We start from the raw sequence: 20,652 nt of genomic DNA, 5'->3' as shown, positions 1-20,652 counted from the left end.
TGGTGAACTGTTAACCAAGGTCGCTCTGGCCGGCCTGGTGTGGGGCGGCCGGGGCTGGGGTCGCTCCAGGCACAGGGCAGCAGGGCCTGGGACCGCTCCAGCCAGGTGTGGGGTGGCGGGTTTAATGGTAGAGGTTGGTTAATGGTAAACCTAATGCTTACCATTTAACCTCTTACAGCCCTACTGGAAAGCGGCAGCTGCTGGCTGTGTGCATAGTATGGCATTTCCACCCTTACTTCTGCGCTGCTGGCAGGGTGCTGCCTTCAGAGCTGGGTACCCAGCCGACAGCCGGTGTTTTCCAGCCACCCGGCTCTGAAGTCAGTGCAGAAGGAAGGGTGGCAATACCGTGACCACCATTCTCCCCCCCATAAAAAAACCTTCTGATCCTCCCTGCAACTCCCTTTTGGGTCAGGGCCCCCAATTTGAGAAATGTTGGTCTCCGCTGTGAAATCTGTATAGTATAAGGTAAAAGCACACAAAAGATCAGATTTCACTGTTGTTGAATTTGGTAGGGCCATAGCTAAAGATCTGGTTCAATTTAACTTTTTTGACTAGTACGTTGGCACATGTTCAAAGTATCACACAGATTTTGAATAAGCTTGCACCCAGTGTTAATCTCAGGAGATTTTGTTGCCCTTCACCATTTAAGGGACTAATCTTGCAGACCTATTGAGCTCAATGGTGCTATGCCTAATAATGAACACTATGCCCCTATACTATAGACTGGCAGAGATACAGGGGGAAACTGCAACATTTAGAGGAAAATGTGGTGAAATGTGAAAGGAATTTTCCAGGTGTGTGGCTGCTTTTGTCAGGGTGGATGGATTCTAAATCACCAAGTGCAAAGCCTTGATTTTTTTAAATAATTTATTTTAATCAACTTTTCCATTTATACTTCAGTTATTTTATAAAGAAAAGTGCATTCTCATAGGTATATATAACCATTGAAATATGTTGATTTACATCTAAATAGACACGTTACAGTAGATTTGGTACATTTTTTGCTACTTAAGGGGACACACTTAATTGTATATATATTTTTAAAGCATTTACATAGCTTAATACTTTCAGATTCTTATTAATTGTACAATTTTAATGTTGGAAAGTGGTGAATAATATATTTATTAGATAATTAACTTTTTGCTCATGGTTTGTGTTAAGGTTTGTGCATTAGGTTGGTAACTGTAATCTAATTAAACCAAAAACAGCACATAACATTTATTTTTATTAAACAAAACCTTTAATGTTTTGAATACATAAAGTTCTTTTATCAAAATGTTTCACATTTAGAACTAAATTATTGGTAAAAGAAAGGGGTTAACTATAGACAGTGAAATAAGCGGATCATTTAACACTGAGTTAGTTTTCTCAGCCTGAAGAAGAGCTCTGTATAAGCGCGAAAGCTTGTCTCTCTCACCAACAGAAGATGGTCCAATAAAAGATATTACGCCACCTGCCTTGTTTCTCTGATTGTTTCTGGTCACCCTGAGAAATGTTCAAATATGCCTTAGTCAGAGTGACTGGAGTTTAAGTTCTTATTCACCTAAGTCTCTTAAAAATGAGAGCGTCTCCTAAATTTCTTAATTGTCCTAACTTTTAAAACTAGTAGATCTCATCTCCCCCCTCCTCACTTTCATTCATAGGATTGGAAGAGAAGTAAAAGCAGGAAATCTTGTCTAATTCCCAATCAGTTTCTCTATTTTTGAATGAATTAGTTCAAATGAAGAAAAGATTCTTTCTGTGCCTGCAGAAGAGGATACTGCTGTCAAAAGCTCATTTAGCAGTTCCGCAAACTGTGGTTCCATGTGCTTAGCTACTGACTTTCTTTAAATTGAGAACTGAGCCAATCAGAGCTTAGGTAAGGAAAAGCTATAAAATAAGGGTGCTCAGACCACTCAAGTGGGCTCAGTGGATGATTCTTATGAGATACATGATGGCATCTCTTGGAGTCAGAGGCCATATTTCTGATTTTGCTAGTCTTTCATCCAGTGGCAAAGCCTGAGTTCCCCATAGGGTCAAGCCCTTAATACAGTGAAATTTATGTCATATTTATAAAGCTTGACCTCAAAAGTTAGACGTTTTTCCTTTTATTTTTTTCTTTATATAGAAAAGCGGCCTTTAAAGCAGAGTTTTTGATAGTGGCTTATTGATTCAGCATATTTTTTTTATTGAAAATGTTTTAAGAGATTATAACATAAGGCTTTAACATATTTGTTGTTACATTCAGATTTCATTTTAAATGGGTTTATTTAAAAAAAATTAAATAACATAATTATAAAATCCCTTTAAAAAAAATCATCAATTTGTATCCACCCTGCTTTTTGTAGAGGGAGGGGGGGACAACTGATTTTACATTAATACAATATATTGTGATATGTGTAATTGAAAATGTTAGGGAAATGAATGTTGTCCCATCTGTATACAATTCTAGATAATACATTTAAATAAAACACAAGTTTTACAGGGGTAACTGGGTGAACCTCTGGCCTGTGATATACAGGAGGTTAGATTAGATGAGCTAGTGGTTCTTTCTGACCTTAAACTCTATGAATCAGAATGTATTTAATCCAGGTTCCAAACTGGATTAATCAGGTATAAATATCCTGGGCTGGTATAAGGTGCTATGTGACCTTTTAATGAGGAGAGGACCGTCCTGTTCTGTTTTCATCTGAAATACAGCGGTATAACTCTTCTACCATCTTTCTGGGGTTAATGTTTACTACTGAACCAAATGGAAGAGTAAACCTACTGAATGACTGACATAATTCGCTTCAACCCCTGGCAGTGTTGTGGAGGTATCCAGTTCAATTGTAGACTATACTTCGCCTTTAGCTTAAGAAATCATTCAGGCTCTGTGTATACAGATGGACTTGCTTAAATTGTGATGTCAGTATTTTTAAAATAGCCTAGGCAAGTACGTTCAGGCCAACGTTAGCACAGTAAAGCAGGAGCTAGAGGGCACTCTGGCTTTATCAAGGAATACGTGAGGGACACAGAGTTAGATTCCGATTAACAGCGTTTAGGCTGTTTTTAAGCCATTAGCTGCAATACATTGTATTTTAAAGCTACCAAACAGCTTTGTTAAATCACCATATTTGAACCTTGCAAGCATGTGTGTCTGGAGAAGGGACTGTCTCAAACATGACTTAAAAGTGTAGTTGTAAAATGGACAAGACTTAAAACAGCAATTTGCTTGATTTAAGTGTACTGTAGAGTTTAAGAAACTTGATGTTGCTAAGGTAACTACTGAATATCCAGGTTTCATTTGCCAGACTTTTGAACCTCTGTAGTAGTCCACTTGCAGGTGATATGTTCAGTATAGTGCAATGCTTTAAAAAAAAAAAAAAAAAGAAAGTGCTACATTCAGTTGAAATTGAAAGGGACAGCTACTAAGGATGAAGGGACAGAGAGAACCCCCAGTTGCATTTAATCTAGTCAGTGTATTGGGTTAAGTCCCTTTTGAGAAGGGACTAACCGCCCAAATTTTCAAAAGTGTGTATTTTGCGCACACGAAATGGATATTCGTGTGCATTCACCATCCTGACTTGTGCTTAATTTGTGCCAAGGCACACCTCTAGGCTTGGCAGTTTATAGCCCCAGCACCTCTGGGCTTGCTGTGTCAGTTATAAAAAGAAGAACAGGAGTACTTGTGGCACCTTAGAGACTAACAAATTTATTAGAGCATAAGCTTTCGTGGACTACAGCCCACTTCTTCACGGCTGCTACTCTGAAATGTGTCAGTTATGAAAATAAAGTTGTTTGAGCCCTGGCACCTTACTGCTTGAGCCTCAGGACCTCTCTCGTTACAAATTAAGTACTGCATGAGACCCTTGAAAAACTTGAGACAAAATGTCTGCCCGAGTTACAGAAAAGGAGCAAGATCATAGAATGCACTTTTCCAGAATGCCTTGATTGTCCTGAGCTTTTCTTGATTCGATTGTGCTTAACGGAGACTTGCACAAGATGGTTTACTGTTTAAGAAAGTACTCTTCTCCCAAAAGTGTTTGGCAAGAGTTTGAGTTAACTAGGTGTAAATAAAACAAGTTGTAACAGTCCTGCAGAAAAAATCCCTTCTCTATCAGTTGCTCAGATTTCATTCTCATGATGCGATCATACCACGTGTTCTCCCATCATCCAGAGATTTTTCCAACGAAAACAGAATAGCCAAGTCCTAATATTTCTAATGGTTACTTTAAAGAATAAGCTCAAGCTTTCTATAAATCATAATGTTTATAAAAGGCATTAAACCTTTTTTTTTTTTTTTTTTTTTTTGCTGGGCACTTTTAAAATTTAGTTTCTATTATATTTCAGTTTATAAAATATAAAAGTCTGAAATAGGTCCAACTAGGCTTTGAAGTTGACACCCACAGGTAGCTGAATGGTATATGAAAAAAATGTCCATCTCTTTGCTGCTCCTGTTGGTCTGCCTGAAGACACTTTTCTGCTAGACTGAGTTAACGTCTTAGGATATGCAGTTGATTACCGGGAAGATTTTTGCAAACAGAAAACCCTAGAACTTTAAGGGTAGGGATGATGTCCGTGTTTTAACTGTATCATATCTAGTTTATCCATATAAGTACTAATCCAGCTACTCAGGCTATCGAGGACGCTTGAGAACAAAATCAAACTGAAAAAACGCAACACAAAATTCTTTGTGTTCATTCTAGATACTTAAGGTCTGTATTCTAGTCAGGATGTGTCGTCTTACTAATTAATTTAAAAATCTAATTCTTACTGAATGTCTTTGGAATAGGATAGGGGAAATGTAAAGAGAGATCATGGAGGTTTTTTCCTTTTTTTGGGAGGGGTCCAAATTTAATCTCTACCCTTTTTAAAAAAAAACGTTAGTTTCCACCATGTAACAAAGGATTTAGTGTTCTTCCATTGTTGTGTAGCACCAAGGTCTGTAACAGTTTTATTTTTTGTTTTACAGGGATAATGGCCCAAGCAGCAACACCAGCATTGTCAGTCCATGATGAGGACTCTTCTGAAAGCAGAATGGTGGTTACATTCCTCATGTCCGCACTTGAGTCAATGGTTAGTGTGGTTAGTTGCTTCAGTATGTTAGTTATGTCGCTCTAACATACAAAATGACAACATTTTCTTGAAAATTGTTGCATGCCAGTTTCACTTATAGCTTTTATGCTTTACCTTTATGTAGACTGCTCTATGATAGAAGAGTAGAACTGTAGAATACTAAAGAGTGAGTTGATAGCATATTTTTCAACGAAAAAACCTCAGTTCAGTCTCTACTCAAGCAAACCATGCTAATAATAACCATGACTTTTTACTATAGTGGAGATATGATCTGAACTGAGAGATTACACTATTAGGCTGGGATTTCAGACAACAGTTGAGGGCAATTTGTAGTTTCCAACTTGGTTAAGCAACTGTAAGGATAATTATGCTATGCTAGACTAGTGTATTCCTTGCCTACTCTAGGGGATTGCACTGGTGTAGTTGTACCAGTAGCTGAAAGCAAAGTATAGACATGGCCTTAGTCTTACAGGTTTAACTTAAAACAACAGTGGAAACACCACAGAACTGTTGAGTTTGAAGATATTGAACAGGAATGCTTCTCCTGCTTCCCATCATGAGGATAATCCTGTGGCTAAGGCACTGGACTGGGAATTGGGGGTCCTCCTTGTGACTTTGAGTAGATCTATTAATCTCTGTGATTTGGTTTCCTCATGTTTAAAATGGAATAGATAATATTTATCCTCACAGGAGTGTTTTGAGGGTAAGGCTTTGTCTACACATAGAATTTGTACAGACTTGACTAAATGGGTTCAGAGAAAGTTTAGTTAAGTTGGTGTATCCCCTTTGCACAAACACTCTTAAATCAGCTCAATCATTATAAGGCTAAATCAGTTTGAATGTTTACACAACAAGGGTTTACCAGTTTAACTCAGGCCTGATCTGCCCCAAAACTTAGGTCAACCTAACTACATTGCTCAGAGTTGTGAAAATTTCACACCCTGTATGATGTGGTTAGGTTGACTTAACCACTACTGTAGACAGAATTCTTCCTTCAACCTAGCCTCTGTCTCTCAAGCGGGGTGGATTTACTACAGTGATGGAAAATCCCCTTCTGTCACTGTAGTGCCTACTCTACAACAGCATAGCTGCAGTAGTGCTAGTACTGTAGACATACCATCTGTTTCTGAACAGATTTAGTTCAGTTGGTACAATGTCTGTAGACAACACTTAACTTCACTAATACTTCTAAAATGCTTTTAGATTCTCAGATGAAAGGCACTATAAAAGTACAAATTATCTATTGCTAATGGCTAGCATTGTGTTATTTGCAACAGCTTTGAGAGCTATACCATGGCAACACTAGAAAATAAATTGTTTTCTGCATGATTTCATGTAAAATTGCATTAACTGTACTTTTAACTATTGTAGTTCAAAGCCGCTCTGTTTTTTCTTTTATAGTGTAAAGAACTTGCGAAGTCCAAGGCAGAAGTCGCCTGTATTGCTGTGTACGAAACAGATGTGTTTGTAGTTGGAACTGAGAGGGGAAGAGCTTTTGTCAATACAAGGAAAGATTTTCAGAAGGATTTTGTTAAATACTGTAAGTTTCCTAAAAAAAGTATTTCACAAATACTTAACTATACATTATAGTACACTGAACTCTGTACCTAACAAATGTTGCAATGCCTTGGTCTTGCCATAATTGACAGAATTATAGTATGTAGATCAGTGTTTAAGAACTTTTTTTAACCACAAACTTAATATTCAACATCCACTGTTTAGTTCAGTGCTATTTTTACCTCAGCCAAAAGGTAATGTTACAAGACTAGCTAATGTTATTTTAAACGTGTTAAACTCTGTCTACACTGAAGGTGCAAAGTGGTGTTTTATATCATGTTTACTAACTCAGTTTTTAAAAAGCATCTTTTTTCTTAGTGTAGAAGACAGACTCTTAGGTAGTCAGCTACTTCCAACTATGAAAGACAGTCCCTTAATTCTTCAGGTGACTTCATATCTTCTCAAAGGATACATGAAGCTTTTGACATAGGTAATAAAACTTTAGGATTTGCCTACAGCTTTTTGTAACGCTATAATTATATTGCACAGCATTAAGCTATGCTGATAGAAGCATATTTATACTGGTATGAGAGCATCCATACTTGCGGGTTGTCCTGCTTTAACTAGATCTGTTTCTAAACTATACTGGTCTAGCTAAATGGTACAACTTTTGTGTGTAGACAAGGCCTAAGAGATGGCCCACTTGGAATATGCCAAAGTGTCTTTCAAAAGCTTAATGACCTGTCTTGGAGCCTGTATTTCAACGATCAGTCTGCCCATCAAGAAAAATGGTTTCTGCTGGGCTTTACATATTGGTCATTGAGGAATGTGGTTTTGCCTGGCTAAGTGGAGTTTTTGTTAAAATAATTCTTCACTCCATCTCCTTCGATTATTAAATATTGCTTGACTGATCGACATATTTCCCTCTCCTACCTTGTGTGTGTCATATCCTGAGACCAACACACCTACAACAACACTGCAAACAGACCGATTTAGTCCATGACAGAAACAGTGGACATACTTGAACAGTATTTTCGCTGCTGTTTAAAATTCTAAATCAGAGCTCATTCTCTCAGCGCCCATTCTTTATTCAGGGCAGGACTCTCAATTGTTTAACTGTCATACAGAATTATATACACATTCAGCCACTATAGAAGTAATTATTCTGCTTGATCTGCAGTGAAGTTACTATTCAAAATACAGCATTATAACTTCATTGAAGAATCAAATAGTAGATGAAGTGTTACTGAACCAAGTCCTTATTTAAACACACATAGCTCTGGTAAATGGCAAACACTAAGAATAAGTATGATGAACACTTGATGGCAAATGAGTTTGATTATGTATGACTTTTGTCATTATGACTATCCTCCTTTAATTATCTCAATTTTCCACTTTTGAGTGATAATGGCTGCTGCAGCTTGTACCTTCCTGTTATGAAGGTGGAATGAAAGAGTAGTATTGCTCCTTGTGTTGGTTAAGTCACGTAATTCTATGAATAAAACTTCCTGCTCAAGTATGGGCAGTGTCTATTGCAGCAAGGCCACAAGGAGGATTAACTCTCCACCGGCTTTCTATTCCTATCCACTTTCTGTGGTAACATGAAGCTACCATTTTTGTTTAGCACTTGAAGGCCCTATTGTGCTATGAGCTGTACATAGTTTTGTGGTTTTCAACCATTTTTTGTTTGCAGACCTCTAAAAAATTTCAAATGGAGGTGCTCTCCCCTTTGGAAATTCAGCCTGTGGTCTGCGGACCCCTACCATAGAAGTCTTAGATTAAAACTGAACAGAATTAAACTATAAATGTTGCATGTGCTTGGTGCTAAACTATGGGCTTCTATGGTAATGACAACACTTCCAGGTTTTGACCTGTAGGTGGGGGTATTCGCGTACTTTTGATTGATCAGAAAAACAGAATGCCTTTTCTGGAATCTAAAACTTTATTTTCATAGTCATCTTTTGTGGACCCTTAGACATAGTCTGCGGACCTCCAGGGCTCCACTGATCCCAGGCTGAAAACCACTGATGTAAATATAAAGTTTTGTTTTTTTTTTCTTTCTGCTTGATGGCGGCCTAGTCTGTAAACAAGTCATGATACCCAAGATTGAGGCACTGTAGAATTCCTACATAAGTTACCAGATGTAAACTAGACTCTTTACCCTTTTTGTTTGCTTAGCAATATATTGGTAGTTGTTCAGTGTTTCCAGTTTCCTATAGTGGTATTTGTGCAAACAATAAACCTTTGGTGTCAAGAATGTTAAAATTGCATTGCTTCGTTGGATGAAGCTTTTTCAAACCTAGTAGTTAGTTATTTCTTCATGGAATCATTTTGGTTTGGAAGGGATGTAAAACAGACCTGAAGAAGGGATTTATTTATTTATTTGGGGGGGGAGGGGGGCAAGACTGACAAAGATCAAAGAACTCAAATCTAGTACTCTGTGTAAAGGTTGACTTAATTATTCCTAATAAATTAATGTTTGTTCTAGCTTTAACTGTCCCCAGTAGTGCTGATTCCACCACCTCCCTTGGCAGCTTGAACTGTTCTTGTAGCTAGGGTTTATTACAGTTGTCCTAATATGAAACTCAAAAGCAGGGAGGCCTTCTCCCCCACCCACACCTTGCCCCTTCAGTTAAGATGTGAATGTGCAATAAGCATGTTTTGAGACATTAGTAAGTCCTCCAGAAAAACCAGGGAAGGCCAGAGTTGATCCTGCCATTTCTCAGGTTTAAAAAAAAAGGGGGGGGGGGTGGCGGGGAGTGGAAATAAAAATCTCTTGGAAGCCATATTTTTCATCATAAAAGAACAGAAAAGGCACAAGCTCAGTGTTTAAAAAATAATCATTTGCAGGTCACTTTTTAAGCCAGTTGTGTTCTGTCTGTTGAGAATATTGAGTCCTGATTTGCTTTTACATGTCTATAGGACAATTAGTTTTCTTTTTTTAAAGTATGTGTGGACTGAGTCATCGTGGCTGTTAAGTATTTCTGCATTTCTTTTCATGTCAGATTTGCTTGCTCTTCTTCCCTGTTATGTTGTAGACCCAGTATTTTTTCCCCTTTGTCTCTACTGCCTCACTCTTTTTTTATTTGTTCCCTTTTTGCATCTTTTGTAAATATAGGCAGTCTCTGATAACTAGCAGGGCTCAGGATCTGAGACTCATTTTTAACTATTAGTAATGGGTGTAATTTAGTGGGGCTCTGGTGATGGAAACGAGTTTAAATTGCTCGAGGATTTTATGGAAGAAATGACACCTCTATTTTGTAGCAATACTGAGCTGATAGAAGAGAATTGTTGCTAAATGTTTTTATTTTTTACCGTACACATTGTATTGATCGAAAAATCAGAGCCTATACATTATGTACTCAAGCCAAGAACATTCTTCTTCTTTGTAAACCAAATGACCGTAATCAGTTTCTTCCTCAACACTCTACTTCTAGAAAGATTTTTCAATCAAAACACACTAAAGAATTAAAAATAAATAAAAACAATCATTTGGAGTTTGGGCCTTCAATTGGTCAGAATTTTTTTTAAATATCTGAACTGTACTTTACAAGTTAGATTGTTGTAAACCTTTTGGTGCAGTGATCATTTCCTTATTCATGTATTATACAATGTCAAGTAAACTCATGGCACTCAATAAATAATTGACATATTCTACTAGTACATGTTTAGTTACTATTGCACATGGAAGGAATCTGTTAGTCTGGTAGGTTTTCCAGCCACTATCTTTTTATAATAATCAGTCACATATTAGTTAGAAAATCTTTGTGGTCAAATCTTGTGGTTTGAGTTTCTAAAACCAGTATTTAGTGTGAAATCCATTCAACTCTTCTCTTGCCGTTGAGGTCTACAAGGCATTATGTTATCCATTGCATCACCATACTTGCTGTCATTTCTAGTTTTTTTTAAAGGTGAAAATAGTACCTTTAGACCCAGATTTACAAATGATTAGGCACCTAAGGATGTAGATAGGTGCTTTTGTAAATCCTTCTAGGCATCTGAGTGAGTTAGAAAATCAGTGGGATTTAGGCACCTTTGTAAATCCTGCTAGATGCCTATCTGCATCTTTGGGTGCATAAATATATTTGTAAATCTGGGTTTTAGTCTGATATAACCTTTTTTTATAAAAGCAACAGTGTTTAAGGACACAGAAGGAAGTAGATGATACCAGATTAAACAGAAGCTCAGTACATGGTAGATAACCTGTTAGTAGGCTTATTTGTATATAACAGTTGTCAGATGCTGGAGCTATGACTGTACTTTTTCTGTTGTTTTGGCTGCCTGTTGTCTTTTCTTTTTCCTCTCCAGTGGTTATTTCCATGCTTTCGTACACATGAACCTAACTATGTACTAGCTGTTTAGTGTGGGATTGTACAATGCCGCTACTAAGGAATGCCTAAAGGACTGCTTTTGTGATACTGGTGCATGATGTGGCCAGACCTGGCAATCTTGTAGATACTTTGATTGTCCAGCAGGAACCTGCTGGGTAGGAGTTCATCTACAGTGATTTTTATATTAATTAACTCAGTAGCTCTAGTTAGTGATTTTTGGGGGCTTGTGTTAAAGAATTCATTTAGTATTAGATCTGCTGAAATGGTCTTAAGACTCCAATTTCTTCCTTATAGTGCATATGGTATATTAGACTAGATTAACCCCATTACCTCTTTATGCTACTTTAGTTGCACCTGCTAACACCTATGTAAATGAAGTGTAAGAACACCTGACTCCTCCCTCCCAGCTAATGTGACTACCATTACCATATTCCAATAGCACTGGTCTACAATTTTTGAGAAGTCGTCTGCTTCAGAGATAAAATGTGCTATTTATTATGTATTTTGATGTGCTGAATTCAAATATGACAATTAAAACAACTGATTGGCTACTGTTTCTAAGATACTTAAGTTTTTACATTTTATATCTATATTGTGTAGATAGTAGAGTTTTAATCATAAATTGTAAACCTAGGTCTTTTCATGTGTTTATGGTTGCTTTACATGATGATATTTCACTTGTCCTGTTTATGTAACACTTTAAAAATCAGCAAAAGGGTTATATAAATACAATTTATTATGAAACAGAAGGCAAAAAACTATTATGTACATAGTTTAGTCCTATTCAGTGTCTACTCGGCGCTTCTTGGCTTGTCTCTTGTATTCATTAAATGGAGCATCTCTTGTCACTGTCCAGCAATAGTCTGCAAGCATTGATGAACTCCATTTGCCCTAATAGCATTTCTCCATTGTTGCAAGGTCCTGGTGAAATAGCTCGCCGTGCTCGTTGCTCACTGCTCCGCAGTTCGGTGGAAAAAAATCTAGATGAGAGTGCAAAAAATGTATCTTTAGTGACATGTTGCAACCAAGGCTTTTGTATGCATTGAGGAGGTTTTCCACCAACAACCTGTAGTTGTCTGCCTTGTTTTTTCCGAGAAAATTTATTGCCACTAACTGGAAGGCTTTCCATGCCGTCTTTTCCTTGCCATGCAGTGCATGGTCAAATGCATCATCTCGAAGAAGTTCACGAATCTGAGGACCAACAAAGACACCTTCCTTTATCTTAGCTTCACTTAACCTTGGAAATTTTCCACGGAGGTACTTGAAAGCTGCTTGTGTTTTGTCAATGGCCTTGACAAAGTTCTTCATCAGATCCAGCTTGATGTGTAAGGGTACTAACAAAATCTTCCTTGATTCAACAAGTGGTGGATGCTGAACACTTTTCCTCCTAGGCTCCAATGACTGTCGGAGTGGCCAATCTTTCTTGATGTGGTGGGAATCTCTTGCACGACTATCCCATTCACAGAGAAAACAGCAGTACTTTGTGTATCCAGTCTGCAGACCAAGCAAGAGAGCAACAACCTTCAAATCGCCACAAAGCTGCCACTGATGTTGGTCATAGTTTATGCACCTCAAAAGTTGTTTCATGTTGTCATAGGTTTCCTTCATATGGACTGCATGACCACCTGGAATTGATGGCAAAACATTGCCGTTATGCAGTAAAACAGCTTTAAGACTCGTCTTGGATGAATCAGTGAACAGTCTCCACTCATCTGGATCGTGAACGATGTTGAGGGCTGCCATCACACCATCGATGTTGTTGCAGGCTACAAGATCACCTTCCATGAAGAAGAATGGGACAAGATCCTTTTGAAGGTCACGGAACATGGAAACCCTAACATCACCTGCCAGGAGATTCCACTGCTGTAGTCTGGAGCCTAACAGCTCTGCCTTACTCTTGGGTAGTTCCAAATCCCTGACGAGGTCATTCAGTTCACCTTGTGTTATGAGGTGTGGTTCAGAAGAGGAGGATGGGAGAAAATGTGGGTCCTGTGACATTGATGGTTCAGGACCAGAAGTTTCATCCTCTTCCTCTTCCTCGTCTGACTCAAGTGAGAATGATTCTGGTGCATCAGGAACCGGCAGTCCTTCTCCGTGGGGTACTGGACGTATAGCTGATGGAATGTTTGGATAATGCACAGTCCACTTTTTCTTCGACACACCTTTCCCAACTGGAGGCACCATGCAAAAGTAACAATTGCTGGTATGATCTGTTGGCTCTCTCCAAATCATTGGCACTGCAAAAGGCATAGAGTTCCTTTTCCTGTCCAACCACTGGCGAAGATTTGTTGCACAAGTGTTGCAGCATATGTGTGGGGCCCACCTCTTGTCCTGGTCTCCAATTTTGCAGCCAAAATAAAGGTGATAGGCTTTCTTAACCATAGTGGTTATACTGCACTTTTGTGATGCAAAAGTCACTTCACCACAAACATAGCAGAAGTTATCTGCGCTGTTCACACAAGTTCGAGGCATCTCTGCTCACTTTGGCTAAACAGACATGTGTCCCTTTGCAAAATCAAACACTGACAAATAAGAGAGCACGACACTGTATGATTTCTAGAGCTGATATAGGGCAATTTGTTCAGCAGAGTGATGTAAGCTTCTGATTGCATCGCCCATGACTTCTAGGAATAACATGATGCAATTCATATCATGTATGATGCAATACTAGCTTCAGATTGCATCATTCATTGTTTTGCCTAAAAAGCAAGTACTGTCCAAACCCAGTCATAGATTTATTCATCGATCCAGTCAAAGATGTATTTTAGTCATTTCTGGTTTAAATTGAGATCCCTTCTCTTTATAACTCACTTATCCTCCGCCATTCCCAAGTCAAGGGTCATATATACTGACCCAATAGCATATCTTGAAAACTAGAGCCAATCAACAATTTTAAGCATCATTTTTGTTCTCAGTGACCCAGAATTAGTAAAGTTTGACTACATTTATTTCAGAAGCATTTTGGCTGCAGAGCAGTGTAGCATATTTTTCTTATTAGTTCTTGTAAAACTTCTGCAATATTAAGGACAGTGCTAAACTTGTGGTGATCTTTGAATACACATTATTTCATCATTAACAGATGCATTGATTTTACAAAGATACCCACTGAACTTATCCATAACAGCAGAATACCAGTGGAGCATAAGAGAGAGGCTTTAGGATTAGTTTCATGCCAGATACTTTTATAGTAGGCACCAGTCCCGTCTTACCTTGCTCACTCAAAGTTCTCATAGAATGTAATAGGATATTATAGTATATCAGGATTTGGGGATTCAGATGTAGAGTGAAATGTCTCAAGTTTGAAGTCAAGAGTATGGAATGGCTCCCGTCATGTATATAAAGCTATTTAGAAACTTTTCCGTGTAAAGCAGTTTATTTTAATGGGTAGAAGCTTTAGTTCTAATACCTATTGATCAATTTTGCTTGTCCTTGCTGTGATAGTTAAAGGACATTCTTTGTACGTTGAAAACTGCTTTATCCGTCACTTCACTAATCGGAAAGCTCTATACACCAGCATTTCTGATCTTCATTGAAAGTCCGGTTGGTGTGGGGCCAGCGGGGCGTGGGAAGGGGTGTGGAGCACAGGCTCTGGGAGGAAGTCTGGGTGTAGGAGGGGGCTTGCGCCTAGAGCCAGCTCCCTGCATCCCCATCTGCACCCAAACTCCCTCCCTCTTAGTTAACCAGCATTTTTCACTTACTGGCGCCCCCTATTCTCCCAACATGCCAGATAAAACATCTTTTATTTTCTGTGTGTATATTACTAGTGCAAATAGTGACATACCATTCTATAACTCACAGGCATTCTTTTATGTCACTCAGAAGCTAATTTTAACTGTAAACCCTCTTATCGAGTTAACACAATAACACATTGAAGAACACCTGCAAATAAACAAATAAAATACTAGATAACTGTAGTTCTGTCCACAGGGACAGAGTCAACTTGAAAATCACAGTGGGAGCTGAAGTTTTTATCTGCTCTTGTTACAAGTAGCACCTAGGATTACCTTAAATGAAAGAAATTGGAGGATTTTAATTCCTGCCCCCCCCATCACTTTCATTTACTTCCTCCATTTGACAGTACTTTCTGCAAAGTCGGTTCCAAAGTTGTGCTATTGGTTCTTTGCACTTCCTTTTTCAGACTTTGGGCTAATTTCACTCTCATGTACTGTTACAGAGGTAGCAGGCAGAAAGCTACTGCACATACACTCATCTTCAAGCTTTATTGGTAGGAACAGCAGTGAAGATGGTGCTGAGCAGGCAGGTGTGCCTGCACAGAGAGAAGAAAGAATAGTGGACCTGAGCATGTTGGTTGTCTCGGGTACACTCAGAAGACCCTCCTGAACAAAATTAGGATAGCAGAAGAACCCTTACAAAACCTTTTTGAAAAAGGGAAAATACCTTTTTAAAAGTCAGAATGTACTATTTTAGAGTGTTCTATCAGAAAAATGTTCCTTTTAGATCAACATGATCAGTGGTACATTGTTCTTATACTAGCTCAGAACTCTTCCGTTCTAGTATACCCAATAAAGCAACCTAAAAAATAACTGGAGTACTTGTGGCACCTTAGAGACTAACAAATTTATTAGAGCATAAGCTTTCGTGCATCCGGAGAAGTGGGCTGTAGCACGAAAGCTTATGCTCTAATAAATTTGTTAGTCTCTAAGGTGCCACAAGTACTCCTGTTCTTCTTTTTGCGGATACAGACAAACACGGCTGCTACTCTGAAACCTAAAAAATAACTGAGGTTCAGTTCCTGCTATCAACTTGGGTACAAATTTCTGGCTAATCAGTGCTAGCCATTCATGGTTTGTTTTTGTTTTTTGTCATGAGACAACTCATTGCAATAACTGATTTCTACAATAAGTATAATGCAGACTCAGGTATAAGTATAATGTAACAACTCTCTTCATAGTTGATTGTCTTTTGTTAAGCCTACCATTGCTTATCTCAAGTAACTGCAAAGTGCTATTAAACACTCTAATGAAATCACACAACAATGATATCTTCATTTGGTTGACAAGGGAAGTTTATCTTTGCATTATCCCTATTTAGATTATAAGCTTAATCAGGCACGGACAATGTAATCTGGGGTTTGTTTTATTTTGATTTTTGTAATAAAGTGCTAAGCACGCTATTGACACTTAACAAATAAGTTACTGTTTCTTTTTCAATAGAATAGTTTTTCATCTGAAAAAAATCAGTGGTGCAGTTAACAATACTTTGAACTTCTATAGTACCTTTTGATCCAAGAATCTAGGATCGCGCATTAGAAACAGTCATTAATTTAATCCCTACAGAACTTCACTGAGGTAGGTAAGTATTAGCCCCCTTTTCTGTTTGTAGTAGCACCTAGAATGTGCTCAGTATTGTCTCTACACAGGACGAAACAGTCCCAGGTGATTTAAGTGTTCAACTCCCATACTTTGAGTGGGAGCTGGACACTCCAGTGCCCTTTGGAGATTTTCAAAGACACGAAGAAGGTAAGTGATTTGAAGGGTAGAGGAGATATGTATAGTTAAACAGAATTTTATGTAGATTACTTATAGATTTTTATTAAATATACATAACCTATTCCTGATCAATCCACAGCAGTGTTCCCTCTAATTTTTCCCATGCATGTGCAGAATGAATTTTGTTATGTGAGGCGCATTCCTTCCCTCCCACACCCAGCTCTCTATCCCCGCAGCAGGACCTGGGCTGGGGAGAGATGTGCCTCTTTCCCAGCCACGGCAGGTCTGTGCTGGGCCTGGGTTCGGGCCGGTCCTGGGGCGCCCCTCCCAGCTGCAGCATGTCCGGGACAGGTCCGTGCTGGGGCCGGTGGGGAGAGGCGCCTCTCCCCGCTGTGGCAAATCTGGGTGTTGGAGAGACGCATCTCTCCCCGCCGCAGCCCTGAGCCCCTGCGCAGAGCTTAATAGGCAGCTACACAGCCACGCAGCCATGTAGTTTAGAGGGAACTTAGATCCACAGCCTATTCTTGATGCCCAACATTGTGTAGGCATTCTGTTATTTTGATAATAACTATGCTAGCAACAGTTTCAGTAAAAATTTGAATTTTCAGAGCTCTATTGCTACTGCTACATCATGATGGGTAAGGACAACGTCAGCAGTTTTTCCCCCTTGCATGTGCACCTGTATATGTACTTTTTTTTTCTTTCAAACATTAGACTAAATTTTAATTTCTTCCTTTTTACTGAAGGATCTCCATAAATGTTTGGAATACATGAATGATGTCATTAGAACACAAAATTGCAATCTGAAATGCAGCTCTCTCCCATCCATCGTATATGGTTGAGGGAGTTAACATCCATCACTCTTCATGTGGGTGGTGGATGGTATTTATTTTGTTTTTTCTCAGAGAATAGGACAATGAATACAGTTTAGATCTGGTTATTTTCAGTTCCATGCACTAACAGCTTGACAGTACTCCCTCCCATTCAGCAATAGCAGACACATGCTTAATTTAACAAGTCTTTTGAAAAGATGAAAGAGCTGCACTGCATACAAGCAGTTGTACTGAGAGAACATATCCCTTCCTTCAGAAAGAATCAGTTAAGCATTATACAACATAAATAGAACAAGGTTTAATGTAACTACCAAATAAGACGTCAGAAGTAAAACCTGACAGCTGACAGACTCCTCAGATATAGGCGTTTTAGCTTCCCTCATGACTGCTTCAGAGTCTTCTTTACTTGATAGTATTGCACTGCCTTTCTATTAAACTGTTCCTCCATGTTCTTTACCTCTTTATGCAAAAACAACCAGCTTAGATGTCTCTTAGTTCATCATCATCTTTGCAGTTTGCTCTAATGATGATATCTATGACCTTCATGAATACAGTATAATAATGCTGGCATAAACACCTGTAGCCCACCTGTTATCAACATAGGAACAGATTTGCTTTTAAGAGATGTGTACTGTTCTTGTTCTGTGTAATATTAACAGCTTACTTCCAGAGGGGCAACAGATGAGTTGTTAAGGGATTTGGGATTGGGATTTGTGTTCTGATCATTACAAAATCATTTGCAGGTGTCTCTGAAGAGGAAAAGGCAGCTGAACTGCAGAAAACAAAGACTACGTCACTTGTAAACAGGCTGACAGTGGATATTGTAGAAATGGAAGCTCTCCGAAAGTCTGTAGAGGATTTCTTCTGCTTTTGTTATGGTAAGCGCTTAAACTAATTTTAAAAAATCTGAAATAACACTCTTCCTGGGATAGCTAAGCCATCATTAAAGTAGGATGGAGAGTGGCTTATAGTTTCTGCCTTCAGTCTAGAGTACTGCTGAGGTAATGAGCTTAATTTTTCAGTAGTTCTAAAGTGTATTTAAACTCCAAAGAGTTTGCTGTCTTATACATGTTTCACTGCACATGAACTTTCTGAATGTTCCATGGAGCAGCTTTCTTTTAAGCAAGAACAAAATATGTAACCTAATGGTAATTCTCTGCACTGTCAACTGTGCAACTTGTGCTTAATTCCTGAATTTCTGATCCATGTCTGAGTCTGTCTTACCCTGCCCCCAAAGCAATCAAGGTCTTGGAGTGTTGTAGTGGAAGCATGTTCCTCTCCGGAGGAAGAGGAAGTATTACAGTTTCTGTCTTTTAACTAAGGAGACATTGCATCATGTTACTCAATGAAGATCTTCTTTGGTCAATTAGAAAGTGGCTTTGAAGGAAGCCTCATGCTGCAATCCCCCTTGAGAAGAATGGTAACAGAAATAGCAGACCATAGGGTGGGAATGTACAACAGGGAAGAACATGGTTCAGAGACATGGGGAGAAACTTAGGACTTGGAAGAAGGAAGGAAAAAATATGAAAGCCTAGCTTGTTGTATTCAATCTTAGGTATTTTTTGTTTCCCAACAATTTATTTTATTTTACAGGTAAAGCTTTAGGGAAGTCAACGGTAGTCCCTGTGCCATATGACAAGATTCAAAGGGACCAGTCTGCAGTGGTAGTGCAGGGCCTTCCTGAAGGACTTGCATTTAAACATCCAGCAAATTATGATGTGACAACACTGAAATGGATTTTGGAAAACAAATCGGGGATCTCATTTGTGATCAAAAGGTTACATTCTCTTTTATTGGTTTGTCCACTTAAATCAGAACAGCTAATTGATATTTTTCTGTGGGGACCTTAAATGCTACCATTTTAAAAAATTATGTGCATATACTGTCTGTTACATGAAAAATTCAGTGTTTGTATTTAAATGTCATACTACCAAATGGGTAATGGTATTATTTTTCTTTCTTTGTGTTAATGCAGGCCTTTCCTAGAGCCAAAGAAACACCTAGGTAAGTATCAAGTTGTTTGCAGTAAACAAAACATGAAAATTATAATTAGAATATATATTTTTATCTTCAATTCTTTGAGGAGTTAGGGCACCTATAAACACATCTATTATAAATATTCTATTTGGCAGAAATGCCTAGATTGCGGTTTGACTTATTCACTTGGAAAACAGAATGGTTCCATAACCTTTGTGCCTTCTACCGAGAACCACTGACTGGGGAGAGAATTAATTCCAATATGGTCAATCCTCGTACAGTACTTGTCTTACCGTGAATCAAGTATTATCCCCATTATAGAGAAGGGAAAACTGATCCACAGAGGCCAAGTGACTTGCCTAAAACTCCATAGAGAATCCCTGTCAGACCAGGGATTAACACTCATGAGTTCCTCTCTCCCAGTGCTTTGGTTAGACCACAACTCTCTGATTGCTTATTGGAGGCCCATGTATCATCTGTAGAAATGTCTTTTATGGATATAATGGAGTATGCCAGTTCCAAGAATCAATGCAAGTGTGTTTGCATGTGTTGGGGAAGAGACTTCTTTAAGCAACAGCTGACTTGTCAGGAACAAGAATTTCATTCCAGCCTATTTAAAGCCAATACAGAGCCCCCCACTGTGAAGGGCTACCACAGGGCTTCCATCTTGCAGAGGTCATTGCTTAGGGATAAATTTCACTTTCTGAAAACAATGTCCTCCTACACACACAGTCTGATTTGCAGGGCAGTATAGACACACCTTTAGACATGTAAGATTTTGATGTAATAGAAATGGCAAAGATTCCATTAATGAACAAAATGATGCTAAGGTAAAAAGTAGGTTTCAGTATGCTTAAGAACTATGTAGAAATGTCCATAATTCCTATTCCAATAATATTTATGCACCTAACCGCAATATAGAAACAGGGTAGCAAGATTGCTAAAACAGACTGGATAGTTTAATAATGTTGAGACACAGCATCAGTTTAGCTTTATTGTTAAGACTTCTAGTAACAATGATGACAGGGATAGATAAAATGTTTACGTTTTTAATAAAAGATATTCTAAAGCAATATTGTATTAGTGTTGCTTTTTAGGCTATAAACCAGGGGTGGGCAAACTACGGCCCGCGAGCCACATCCGGCCCTCCAGCCAATTTAATCCGGCCCTCAAGCTTCTGCTGGGGAGCAGGGTCTGGGGCCGCTCCACATGCGTGTATTGCGGCTCCCGGAGTCGGCGACATGTGCCTCACTCCAGTTCCTACGTTTAGGGGCAGCCAGGGGGCTCCACATGCTGCCCCTGCCCCAAGCGCCGCCCCCCGCAGCTCCCAATGGCTGGGAACTGCAGCCAATGGGAGCTGCAGGGGCGGCGCCTGCAGACAGGGCAGTGTGCAGAGCTGCCTGGCTGCGCCTCCACGTAGGAGCCAGAGGGGTGATATGCCGCTGCTTCCAGGAGCTTCTTGAGGTAAGCGCTGCCCAGATCCTGCACTCCTGGGCCCCTGCCCCAGCCCTGATCCCCCTCCTGCCC

General features: G+C 39.0%; 1 protein-coding gene across 8 annotated transcripts in view; it reads left to right on the top strand.

The window, feature by feature from the left end:
• The window catches only part of GTF2I (general transcription factor IIi), an 81,582-nt gene that overhangs the window by 9,873 nt on the left and 51,057 nt on the right, over positions 1 to 20,652 (top strand). For all 8 annotated transcript variants that reach the window (XR_010593922.1, XR_010593923.1, XR_508499.4 and 5 more), the window contains exons 2-6: positions 4,934 to 5,037; positions 6,439 to 6,577; positions 17,892 to 18,026; positions 18,742 to 18,925; positions 19,124 to 19,152. Coding sequence is in view for 3 of the 8 variants with exons in the window: in XM_008166142.4 (XP_008164364.2) it covers positions 4,939 to 5,037; positions 6,439 to 6,577; positions 17,892 to 18,026; positions 18,742 to 18,925; positions 19,124 to 19,152 (586 nt within the window). In the remaining 5 variants the exon portion in view is untranslated. The remainder of the gene's footprint in view (positions 1 to 4,933; positions 5,038 to 6,438; positions 6,578 to 17,891; positions 18,027 to 18,741; positions 18,926 to 19,123; positions 19,153 to 20,652) is intronic.

The sequence above is a fragment of the Chrysemys picta genome, chromosome 19 (assembly GCF_011386835.1).
Source record: "Chrysemys picta bellii isolate R12L10 chromosome 19, ASM1138683v2, whole genome shotgun sequence".
In the NCBI taxonomy this organism is placed as follows: Eukaryota; Metazoa; Chordata; order Testudines; family Emydidae; genus Chrysemys; species Chrysemys picta.
The sequence above is the reverse complement of the archived record's forward strand: the minus strand, read 5'-3'. Positions and strand labels throughout refer to the sequence as shown.